Source organism: Drosophila ficusphila, unplaced genomic scaffold (genome assembly GCF_018152265.1).
Source record: "Drosophila ficusphila isolate 14025-0441.05 unplaced genomic scaffold, ASM1815226v1 contig_197, whole genome shotgun sequence".
NCBI lineage: Eukaryota > Metazoa > Arthropoda > Insecta > Diptera > Drosophilidae > Drosophila > Drosophila ficusphila.
In genome coordinates, this window is record NW_025064091.1 from 7,424,959 (window position 1) to 7,437,550 (window position 12,592).

The 12,592-nt window shown below is 38.7% G+C and overlaps 1 protein-coding gene across 1 annotated transcript in view; it reads left to right on the top strand.

The window, feature by feature from the left end:
• Positions 1–12,592, top strand: part of LOC108098115 — a 34,863-nt gene that overhangs the window by 17,349 nt on the left and 4,922 nt on the right. Inside the window, 2 exon segments of the mRNA XM_017200830.2 lie at positions 3,328–3,766; positions 11,513–12,318. Coding sequence (XP_017056319.2) covers positions 3,728–3,766; positions 11,513–12,318 — 845 coding nt within the window. The 5' untranslated portion in view covers positions 3,328–3,727.

A 12,592-nucleotide genomic window follows, 5' to 3' on the forward strand; every position in this document is an offset into this window, starting at 1 on the left:
TTGCTACTCATTATTTAATCATTTTGCTTGTGGGAAAACCCAAAGAACTTTACAATAAGGTTTACATACTTATTTTATGTGTATTTCCTCATTTACTCAAAAATATATTCTAAGCTTCTTTTAATTTTCTACAACCCATTGACATGGTTTTTCGTAATCTAGAAACAATAGAGTACGGCTATATTTTCCAAAAATGATTATCCCACTTTTCCGGCTTGACCGAGTTGACCTTGAAGGTGGCAGGTGGCAAACGGAAACCTTGTAAAAATGAAACGCCATGAAAACGAGATCAAATCGATGGGAAATGGGGAGGGGGGGGATGTATAGCACTTGGCCAGTCAAACGAATCTGCTGTCGAATCATGTTCGAATCTCCGATCGTTATGCCTTCCGTTCACGGCTCGAAAAAAAAAACAACTCTATTATTCATGGGGCAAATCGACGGCGAAAATCAAAGCGAGCAGCGCACAACGTTGTCGGCGATTAAACAATAAAATAACAATTATTGGCGGCAGAGCGTCTGAACCGTAATGAATGAATTCGACGAGTGGATGAGTGCGGCAAATGAGTCAAGTGGCATCCACATCCACATATCCACATCGAATGGCTGCAAGTTGCAGCTTCTGCGGACGGAACTCGTAAATCAAGTGCTTTTGCCCCGGCGATCGGTGTTTGCTGCACCGAAAATAATTTTGTTTTCTATTTACTCAATGCATTTTACAAGAGAAATACAAAATTAGTAATGCATAAAAAATATATTAGAAGTTGATCTTCAGAGGTTTATTTTTCCCACACTTTTTATTAAGGGGTTACATGGGTTTCCTCGGGTAAAAAACGGCCGTTTTTCAAACATTTTTTTTGCATATAAAAAATGAAATATTTCAATGAAACTTTTTATTATTTAAAAGATACATATTTAATAAAGATTTTTTGAAATTTTCAAAAAAAAATATCAAAATGTCGGCCATTACGACGCCATTTCCGGCAGTCCCTCGGAAAAAAGGTGCCTCCGCGTTGTCAGCAGAACTTCTTTCAGGATCATCCAAAGTAAAAATAAAAAAAACGTGTTTCAGTATAGACAATAAACTAGGTATTGGACGAAGGAAAAAAAAAAAAAATGAAAATTGGATTTTTGGCAGACGTTTTTACAAAAAAATGCAAATTTCGATGAAAATTTCTCGACATTTTTTTTTTTTTAAATAGTTGTAATTGAAAAAAAAAAAAATCCTTCGTTCAATACCTTGTAAATGATATCTCGAATACTTGTGTAAAATTTCATTAAGATCGGTTGAGTAGTTTGCGAGAAATTTTGACAACCGACTTTGAAAACATAGTTTTGAGAAAAACGCGTTTAAAGTTTTAAGAGACAATAAAAGTGGTCTCAAGCGTCCACCTTCTCAAGGCTGTATCTCCGAGACTATTACTCGGATCAACTTGAAAATTTAGGACAATATTCTAGAAATGTTATAGAATTTAATAAGACAAAAAAAAAAATCGATTTTTTGAAACCGTGAAACCCATGTAACCCCTTAAGGAAAAGTAAAAATAATTGTTACCTTTTACTTATAAAAATTCAACAAATATATCACTACTACTCAAATCAATTGCAATATTATTTTTTAAATATCTCTTTTATACTTTCATTTTTTTCTGTGTATGATTTTCCAATGTGCAGCATTTGGTGTCCACTTGCCGCTCGAATGATGATCAACACTTCGAGTTGGGGGCATTAAAACGCTCAACGATTAATCGGCTTCGGCGGGACTTAATTTTCGGCAGCTCAACGATGGATGGTAAAAACAAATAAAATTGGATATGCAAGTGCTGTTTAATTGAGGAACCGCCGCCGATCGTGGCACACGCACATGTGCAGTTGCAACACGCCGCACAGATACGGATATAAAGTATCTGCAAGCCAGCACAAGATACAGATACAGAAAACTTAGGGAAATTGCAAAACATTTACCCAGAGTTCCAACTTCAACTTCGACTCCGATATCCGGTTGCCAGTGGGTTTTTATTGTTGTTGTTCGTTGTTGTTCGTTGTTGTTGGTTGTTCGTTGTCCGTTGTTGTTGCCACTGCGTTGCCCGGCGACTTATTAAATCATTTTTGCCGATTTCGCCTCGCTTTTTGCCAGGCATTTCTGATTTCAGTGCCTGGCATACAAAAGCACTGCACGCAGGAAAAAGCCAACTTCGGCAGATGCCAGAAACAATATTGCAAAATCTCAATAAACCGAGAAATAATGCGGAGGAAATGAGGCGAAGCAAAAGGGAGGAATATTACGTGAGATTGATTGCCCGTTTACGAGGAGTTGATATCAGAGCCAAAATTGCAACACAGGAAAAGGGTTTTCTCAGTAATCACTTATTTCATTTAATTAATCTTAACATATACTTAACACATTTTGGTAGTGTGTGAGCACACACAATTTATTGTTGCAAATCCAAGAGCAAACATTTTGGGCAACTCAAAAGTGTATTTAAGAGGCGGGGCGCATTGAAATCCAAAGTCCACTTGAAGCCCAAGTCAAACAACTCAAAGCCAAGAGTGTTGACCAACATTTGACTAATTAACACATCACAGTCAACTGGCTGAGACGACGGGCAGCACTCGATAAATGGGTCACAACTCACACGCTGCGGCTAATGTAATTTTGATGTACTTGGCAAACGACTCTGAGACTCTGAGACTCTGAGAAATGTGTGTCTGCTCACTTTAAATTTCTCTTCTTAATGCGCCAATTACCCAGGGGCAAGTGGAACGGAAGGCAGAGGCTGAGAGGCGCCTCTGCACTGCGGACACTCATCCAAATGGATGGTGACAAACGCCAGGTGTTGCATCCACACACCAAAGCCAAAGCCAAAGCCAAAAAAAAAAAACCAAAATAAAACTTGCGAAACGATGGACTTCCGCCTTTCGCCTGTGGAAATAGTGGAAATCGTAGAACTGCTGCCTCCGCTTATAAATCCCCTAATTAAAAACTCAATTACCCAGCGGATTGGCTTTTTGTGCCACCAGCGGTTTTATTACCATTCTTGTTGATTATATTACGAACCAGAGATCTGTAAATCAGTTCGATTCCCAGTTTCTCGGCTCTCAGTTGTTTCAATTGATTGAATTCTGGGGCCACAACCAATTGGTTTCTTACAACATTATTTATTTACAAAAGAGATATATATTTCATAATAATTAATTGCTTCCCTTGTTTTTATTATTATTATTATTATGTATCAAAGATATAGGTTTAAACTGATTGAAGTTAACAACAAAATTTGGTTTGTTTTCATTTGATATTAATATAAGTATTTCTTTAACCTTTTGCAGTTCCTTGATTGACGGTCAGAACGCTGCGTCATGTTGTTGCTGCCAACGGAAATATGTCCAGCAGCAACAACAACAACAACAACAACGACAAAAGTAACAACAATAAACACTATAAACAACACCAAAAGTTGCTCAACGAAAAGTAATTTGCGAAAATCATAAAAAAGTAGCGTAAATAACTCCCGGCTCCACCGGAATCCAAGTGGAGCAAAAAGCACAAAGGCCAAGCGCCAAAATAGCCAGAAAATTGCTGGAAATCTTTTGGTTCACACCAAAACAAGAAACCCCAGTGAAAAACAAAAACAAAAACATTCAAGAACGACAACTGTAGGAACAACAACAACAACAACAACACAAACAGAGCAACAACAACAACAACAGCAAGTGTCGCCGTTTTCTTATGCACAAAAACCATTCTGTGATATCTCAAGACCCAAAGGTGAGTTGCACAAAAGTATTTTTCGCCACGAGGAAATCAGAGGTGGAAATAAAAACACTTGGCCTGCGGAAACGGAAATGCATTAACCTTTAGAAAACTTAAAAAAAAAAAGGGGTAGCCAAGAATAAATATTTATGTTACTTATGGTTTAGAACAAACAACCCACCAATAGTCAATAATCAATTTCTGTTGTCTCTGAACGAACTAATTAATCAACTAAAAGCAAAAATGTAATGATCGTGTTTATGGCTTCATTATTGGCAGTTAGTAATAAATGATATATTGTGCCACAACACCTAATCTTGAAATTTATTATTTCAACTTTCATATGCGAGCAGTCTGTTGATCGGCCAATCCCATTTTTCATCCATTTTTTTTTTTTTGCTCCCATAAGTTTCCTGGTTAGATTTTATCGCACTGGTTGTCCCTCATGCGACATGATCGCTTTATGATCGGTTCTAGTGGCGATATCCAGTACTATACTCTATATAATTAGTCGATCATGTTGCGTCCCAACTCAGCGGTGGGTGTAGCTCACTTTGTAATTGGAAATGGGAGCCGGGCCACATTGCAAAAATGTGTTGACAATGACAGCAATTTACTTGCACTGAAACAAACAAGTACTGCACTTCTCAGCTCATTTCTTTTGTAATTGATCAATGATCTTAAAATGGTATACCTCTACAAGTACGTCTTTGTAGTAAAATTCTTTAATAAACTGCATCATTGGTTAATTTTGTATTTTTTTGTCAATTTTTTTTAAATTTTTATGATGTAACCCCTTTCCAAATTTCCGAAAATTTTATATTTTGTCTCCGATCTTAAAATGGCATACCTCTTTAATTTTGTAGCGAAATTCTCTATCCATCATTAGTTAATTTTGTATTTTTTTCTCAATTTATTTTTTGTTATTGTTTTAACGTTTTGTATAAATAAAACAAGGGGAAAAGTATTTTTCACGGTGCGGAAACCGCATTCTTCGCCTGTCGGTGACAATTAAAGAGCGAATTATGCTAACTAAATGTGCGACGTGCAGAGCTGAATCGCACAACAGTCGCGGCGGGAGGGCCTCGAGATCGGGGCGTGGCTATATAGTGAATTGATCCAATCCGATCCATTCCAGATCGACGTTGCATAAGTGCGGTTGGGCAATTTTCATTGGCTTTTGCTGAACCAGCGGTGAGAGGCAATTATAATTATAGATTATCGGGTGAAAATTCGGTTCGAGATTCGAATTCGTTTTTTGCGTGGTGGCCAGATTTATTTTCCCCGCGGGAAAACCCGGTGGGTGGGTGGGTGGCCGGCCGGCTGGAAAAACCTGTGGAAATGTGTCACTCGGCTGCCAAAGCACCGCTGTTGTCGCCCCATTGCGTCACGGTAGTTAAAAGGTGTCAATCACCGGGCAAGCCGACCAGCAACCAGCAACTAGCAAGCAGCAACATGCAACACATGCAATATGTGTTGCATGTCTTGCCCCCGCGGGCAATTCGATTTCGGGGTAGCTCAAAACTACGTGATTCATTTGCGGTCTCGGGTGGGAAAAATCATGGAGAGCGCTGCAAAAAGGAGTTGTGGGTTATGGGTCTCTGTGTCACATCAATGAGATAAGCCGATAGGCAAACTTCACTGAAGTAGCAATTGGTTTTTCCTATGCTTAAATACGTTCCATAGCCTGATTGTTATTGAACAAATTCGCCTCCGATTAATGAACAATTCATGAAATAAAATAAAGACATTAAATCAAATACTCGTATTTGCCAATGCAATTTAACAGCTTAGTTTGTTAAGCTTCCCCGCCCCAAAAACATCAATAGTTTTCCCATAAAAATCGAAGCGAATGCTGTCGCCCTTTTCGCTTGAACTGGCACACGAATCGAAAGAGTTGCTAAGTGGCAACTGGAGTCGGTGAACTATATATATATATATATATATATGTATATGCACTCGTTTATGGCTAAGTAGGCAGCTTGTCATTAGGGCAAATTCATGATGGGAATGGGGGAATTGGGGAATGGGGCGAGCCACGACGCGGGGCATTCTGGGCACTTTGCATAATAAAGTTGTTTGGCTTTTGCTGCACGCTTCCCACGCCCAATTCCCCTAGTAATATACCTCATTCCACCGATTTTTCCCCCTCTAATCAAGTGTTTTTTTATTGCCTCTTTCGCGCTGCGCCGGCAATTTCGACTGGAGTTGCAGGCACGCCCATTGGATTTGGTCTCCGAATGACACAAGATTCCGCTTAATTGAGGGGTTCAATATTTCTTGCTGCGCACCAGGCGGCGTATGCGCAATATTCGAGGAATGCCTGACCAATATTACGCATACGCCGCATCGGACGAGGGGAAACAAACTCAACATAAACTGTAACAAAAAACTCCCTCGTAATTGCATCACTTCGCTGTCTGATCAATCAACCCGCAACAGCAATAAAAGTTCCCCCGAAAAACAAAAAAAAATAATAAGAGCAAAGCAATAAACTCAGAAATACCACATTTTAAATCAATGAATATTTTGTAAACATTCCTCGTTGTTTTTGTTGCTGTTGCTGTTGTTGTTGTTGTTGTTATTGTTGTTGTTGTTGCTGGCCCAGTTACGCGCCGAGCATAACTTTACCCATAATAACAAAAACGACGACGAACTCTCGCTTTCACACCAGACCCGACGGAATACAGAATGAAATATATCCAAACACCTGCGGTCAAAATAATAGTTGTGGGTCTGAGGAAAAAGTTTAAGATCGTTCGGTTATTGGTGAATGTTAGCAGAAATATTTATAGCCTAAAATATTTGATTATTTTAATTGAATAATTGGAAGAACTAAACTCGATTTGTTCTTCAACTTTTAAGAGAGATATTCAAACAGAAATACATTCATTGGGCTTTCTATTTAATTCATTTTCTAAAAGCAAGAAAGCACTGCTACTATTTTGAACGCAGTTGTAACTTGGGTTGGTTAATGCACCAACTGCCTCTTGATATTCGTTGCCAATAATAAACAGAAACCAACGAAAGAGCAACGATAATACTTCATAAAAAATGTTGAGAGCTTACGCAAAGTCAGGAAGTTACAGGCACACTTGATACCTTGTAAAACTAATGGGCTTACACGCTATTACTGTAATTCATTAAAGACCATTTCAAGTGCTCTTTAAAAACTTAAGAGGCATAAAGCATGCAAAACCTTTTAACCAAAAAATAAAATGACTTCTAAACAAACAATTCAAAGCAAGAAAGGTCAATACAAAATGATTACAAAATAAAATAAATTAGAAAAGCCAGAATTATTAAATGAATAAATAACAAAATACTGCAGGTAATTAAACACTGATATCAGAACTAATTTAAAAAGTTTTAGACTATTGTTATCTAACACTCTACATCCAGATATTTATGGGGTATTTTCGAGTTGCATTGCTCCTGATTTTGTTGCCTTTTTGTAACTCTCTTGTATACTTGCCACTTTTTGTTTAGTTTAAATATTTACCATAAATTCGCCGAGCAAGTGGCGTCCAAGAAAATAGAGCAAACTTGGGAATGAAGTAAGGCTAAAGCTAAAGCATGGCAAATCGTTGCACAACTAAATCGCATTTATTTAAAATTCCAGACCACTGCGAGTGGCGTCCAACGAAAGGTAAGGTATCAACTGCAACGTGGAACAACAGCACAAATATTTCGCTTTGGCGGCAAATAAATATGTGTATGCAAACCGAACGATCGTCTGGAAGGCAGAGGGGGGCGGTTAAAAGGGGGAGGGGCGTACCTGCAGTGCATGTCCAAAGTTCGGGGATGGGGAATACGGGATCCGGAGGGGGGAATACGATATCCAGGGTAGTTCGCCCCCACAGCGACGCCTCGTGGCGGCTTACTTATTATTATTTTCTGTTTTCCTATTTTCCTGTCTCCGATTTTGGCTTGCGATAACCGAATGACTTACTTTTCGCCGTGTTAAGGCCTCGATTCGGTTTTTAATTTTGCCTAGCTTCAGGTGCAGTTTTTGAAATGATTGAAACATAAATAAAAACAGCCTTTCACTTTGCCACCAAATATTTATTTGTTATAGAACAACTTTAACATTAGTTTGCTTTGGATTGTGTAACAATCTTTGCGTTCTGTATTTCAACATAGTAAATTTAATTATGCTCGGCAGCGAAAAGTGTTACAATCCGTAGACCTTTCCATTCCTATCCATCATCGACCATCGCCGATTAACCTTCACTTCGATTCGGTGTGGCAGTTACGCCCAATGGGACTTACAACATTTTAATTCGGATCTGTTTATGCGGTTACACAATTCCAGCCAATAAATAAATTTCTTTCTCCGCTCCAAATCCCCATATGAAAACTATGTTTCCCATTATCATTTTAATTTAATTTGGGGGCTTATTGTCGATCGACTTGCTCCGCTACTTCTATTGTTCTTTGGCCAATTATTAATTGGAGCACAGCGTTCGTTGACTTGTTCTAAAGCCCCATAACATTGTCCACCCCCTTAAAGCCAATTCCCCAAAAATTCAGCCTTTCAGTTCTCATTCGAATTGTGCCGCGTTACAAAGTGTTGCGGAAATAAGTTTGGTAAACCATACGGGTAGGTATATTATTGTATTAATCGAGAACGGCCAAAGGAATGCCTGAGAAATAATTCAAAAATAACAAGAACAATTAGATAATGTTGAGCAAAAAACACGAATGGCGGGCGAAAAAAAATGAATTGAGTCCAATTTAATCTATGACACCATCGCCCCAAACTGCTTTCAAATAAACTAATTAAATTTAAGTAAAGCAACAGGCGCAGCAACAACAAAGAATTATTTATTGCCAATAGCCAAAGACAACGACGTTGCCTTTCATTCAAAACACAAAGGCCTACGATAAAAAAATGCCTAAGAAAGGCTGGCTTTTCAAGTGAAATCGAACTGAGATACCCTTTGAATTAGTTGTATTTCTAAGTAGATAGAAAATGTGGCTATTTTATTTTTTTGATTATTTGTGCTCTTTAAAGAATTCTTTTTCCAAGTGAGCCGTAAAATATTTGTAATATTTTGTTTACCTTTTTCTCTGTGGGTAAATGTAAATAAAATCCGTTGGCTTATGGCGAATTATTTTAAATTAAGCCACTTTGCAGTACCCTCGTTGCGGTTATGAAAAATGCCTCCAAGTGGCTGGCGGCGACTCCAAGGCTTGGCTTTGCTTCGCCTGGAACTTGGAACGTGGAGCGTGGTCGCCTCTATGACGAATCTCTGGTGGTGCCGCAGATCGCAGATTGGGGATTTGTTGTTGCTGGCTGTGGAAGGGGGTGGGGGAGGGGTAAGGCTGAAGGGGAGTGGGGATCGGGGATCGTAGATCGGAGCTTTATCCACTACAGACACCGTTAGGCACCGACCACTGCGCACGCGAACAGTTTTCATTATTTACTGTTTATGATACTCTACGCCCAAAGCGAACTATATAGCATAAGCTATATAGCATTCCACAGTCAACAGAGTAAATTTAAGTGTATTGAAAACCAAGATCAAAGTACCAAAAATGTATAATTACAATGGACTGGTTTTTAGAGTAACATATCACATAAATACTTTTGCTATAAATTCCCTAGTCACTTTGTTATTATTTTCAAGTTAAAAACATCTTACATCTTGCTTTGAAAAGGATTCCATTTTGGTTACCATATCCAAATTTAAAATCATTAAATATAAATTTTAATTAATATTGCAATTTTTAAGGCGTTCATATAAAATATAATATTATTGAAAAACTTTGAATACGATAATAAGAGTATTTAATTTGGGCCGCCTTTTGTGGACCACACTCACTCCGCTGGCTTTTTGTTTTAACTTCTTTTTTTGATTGCCAAACAACAATTTGGCAGCCGCTGCCTCCGTCCGTGGCTGTTGGTTGTGTGGCGGTTCTGCGAATAAAATAAAGCCAAGAGCTAAGACCCAAGAGCCAAGAGCCGAAATAAAGGCCGAAATTGGAGCGCGGTGGACAGGCGCAAGGCACACGATACAACGCATTCCTAGCGAAGTCCAGTCGCAAAGTCCAGTTTTATGTATAGTCTCTCGACTTTGGTTTTGGTTTTAGCTTTGGTTTCGGTTTCAGTTTCAGTTTCAGTTTCGGCGTCGAATCACGTTCCATTTGATTGTTTCTATTTCTCCTTACCTAGCATATTTATCTGCTTTTTTTGTTTTTTGTTTATTGCACTTTGCATTGTTTTTTTTTTTTTTTTTTTGTTCGGGGTTTGGCAACTGCGCCCAACAACAAAAATGGTTTAAGCTTGGCGCCTGCACTTGTGGGCGCCAATAAAAAAATTGAGTTATATATGTACAAAAATGGATAAGACAAAACCAAAAAAAAGGGGGAAAAAGTCTTCAACCTGTCGCGTTTTTGGTCAATTAGCCACGGCGCGTATGAGTAATAATAATGCCCAGCGACAAGAAGCCAAGAAAAACACAAAGACCAAAAGTAAAATGTTATTTATGATTCGATTTCTTCAAAGCTCTGTCCTTGATTTCGCTTTTGGCATTTTCGGGGCGTCGAAAGTGACGGGCCAACTTGGCATCGAATTGGATTGGATTGTATTAAATTGATGGGCGGACAAGCCTAGGTTCTCTTGGCCATTCAATTGGCGTAAAAAATGAACAACGCTCTAATTGGAGGCACATTTTAATAGAATGCCTTTTATGGTTTCTTCTTGAGTTTCCCTAGTAAAAAAGAGCCTTTGTATTTAACTCTTAATCTTTTATTGGTTTTGAAATATAAATAGTTATAGAATTAAAATGATTTTAAATTCCTCCGCTTTGATCACGAATTTTTCACCTCTTCCTTTTGTTAATTATGCAATCGAATGGCCGAAAAAATCACGTATTTACAACTTTAAAATTGTTCCCCTCTGTTTTACCAACGTTGCGCTCAAGTGCATCTGCAAAAAACGATTTTGACTTCAGTTTTTTTCGTGGGTTTTCTTTTTTTTTGGGTTTGTTTTTTTGTTTTGTTGCAAGCGACGCGTGCTTAAAACTCAATAGCGTGTTTTTGTTGTTGTTATCTGCCCATTCATGTTAATTAACCGTTCGCAACAACTACAACAATGATTGTGAGCGGTTTATCCATGTTTTGCTGGCTTTTGCTATTTCCAATTGATTAACGGCTGAATGAGCCTGCTTTAAGCCTTTGTTTCCACGGACTTTTGGTGATAAAATCTGATGGTGTTTTTTGACTTCAAGGGGATTAAATCAATATAAATTAAAAACAAATAATATAAAACACAAATAGGTTTAACAAAGTTGATTTACTTTGCTTTTATTTGAACACGCAAAAAGAAAGCAGTTTGATAAACTTTATTAGATTCGTTTAACTTGTGGTGTATGCAATCATTTTATTTTTGGCCTGTAACTACTGACTTTCAGTTAGAAGAAAATATTTTACAACTTACAACATGTAACCACTTAAGCTTTTAGTGAAGGTACGTAAGTTATAGATTATAATTGTATCATTTTATTAGCTCACTATAAAGTGAAAGAAATGGGTTTATACAAAACTAGACAACAAATTGAAAGCCTAAAATTAATAAAAATATACAAAAAGTTTTTGTTTAGGAACTTGTTTTAAGACTTTTAAACTCAAGAATTTTGTTAATTGTTTTGTACTGAAAGAAAAGTATATTTTGTAGGGTTTATTTTGCAGTGTAGCCTCTTTTTCAATTATCTTCGCTGGCTTTAATAGCATCCGTTTAACTTTCGTGTTTTGCAGATGGCATCGTTAACCTTGCACTTGATAGTGATAGCTCTGCTGGCGTCGACTGCGCTAACAGCAACAACAACAACAACAACAACAACAGCAACTACAACAACACAACCAGCAACAAAAGCAGCAACTGCAACAACAACAACAACAATAGCAGCATCAACAACAACAACAACAGCGACGCGTCATCGCGGCAGAGGCGCCGCCCATTTGGGGGATGTTCGCTTAGCTGGGGGCGTGGCATCCACAACGAGCACAGAGGCGCCAACGTTGCGAGCGCCACGTCAACGACGTCCGCCCACGACGCAGTCGATCGAACTAACGGTAACGTTGACCCCGACGGGTCGCAGTCGAAGTCGCAGCAACGGCAGAACAACGACGCCCCTGCCACTTACAACAACAACAACAACGAATACTAGAGTGTTGCAACGGCGGCGCAGCAGCACTTCCAGTACAACAACAACAACAACAGCAGCAACACCTATAGCTTCACGATCCACCAGAGATCGGGGAAGTGTGAGGGGTGCGCGACAACCGCGCGATACACCGAACTTAAGTGTTGATGTTGGTAGTGGTAGTGGAAGTAACGGTTTTATTGGAAGTGGTAACAGCATACGACGCAGCTGGCAGTCCGCCCAGCCCACCGCCACCCACTACCACGCCCATGCGCCCACTTCCAGTTTCGGCTACAGTTCCATTTCCAGTTCCAGTTTCGACAACGATGCCCCGTTTAATGCCAGTGCCAATTCCAATTCCAATTCCAGCTCCATTTCCAGTCCCACTTCGACTTCCACGCGCGGCGCCCTGAAAACGTGAGTGATACCCTGCTTTAGGGAGGGCATATCGGTTGTTGCAAACAGCTTGACTGTTTATCATATGCACTCAATAAATTTTTGATTTCTTTTAAAGGGTTAGTGAAAAGAAGTACCTAAAAGTCCGCGAAATAAATATTTCTATAGGTTTTTTAGGTTTTGAATATATATTTGCATTATAACTTAGAACTTTTACTACTCCAACAAGAAATCTTGAGCATCATTTTAACACTAAATGTTGAAATAATTTACAGAATCATCCAAACCTTTTTTT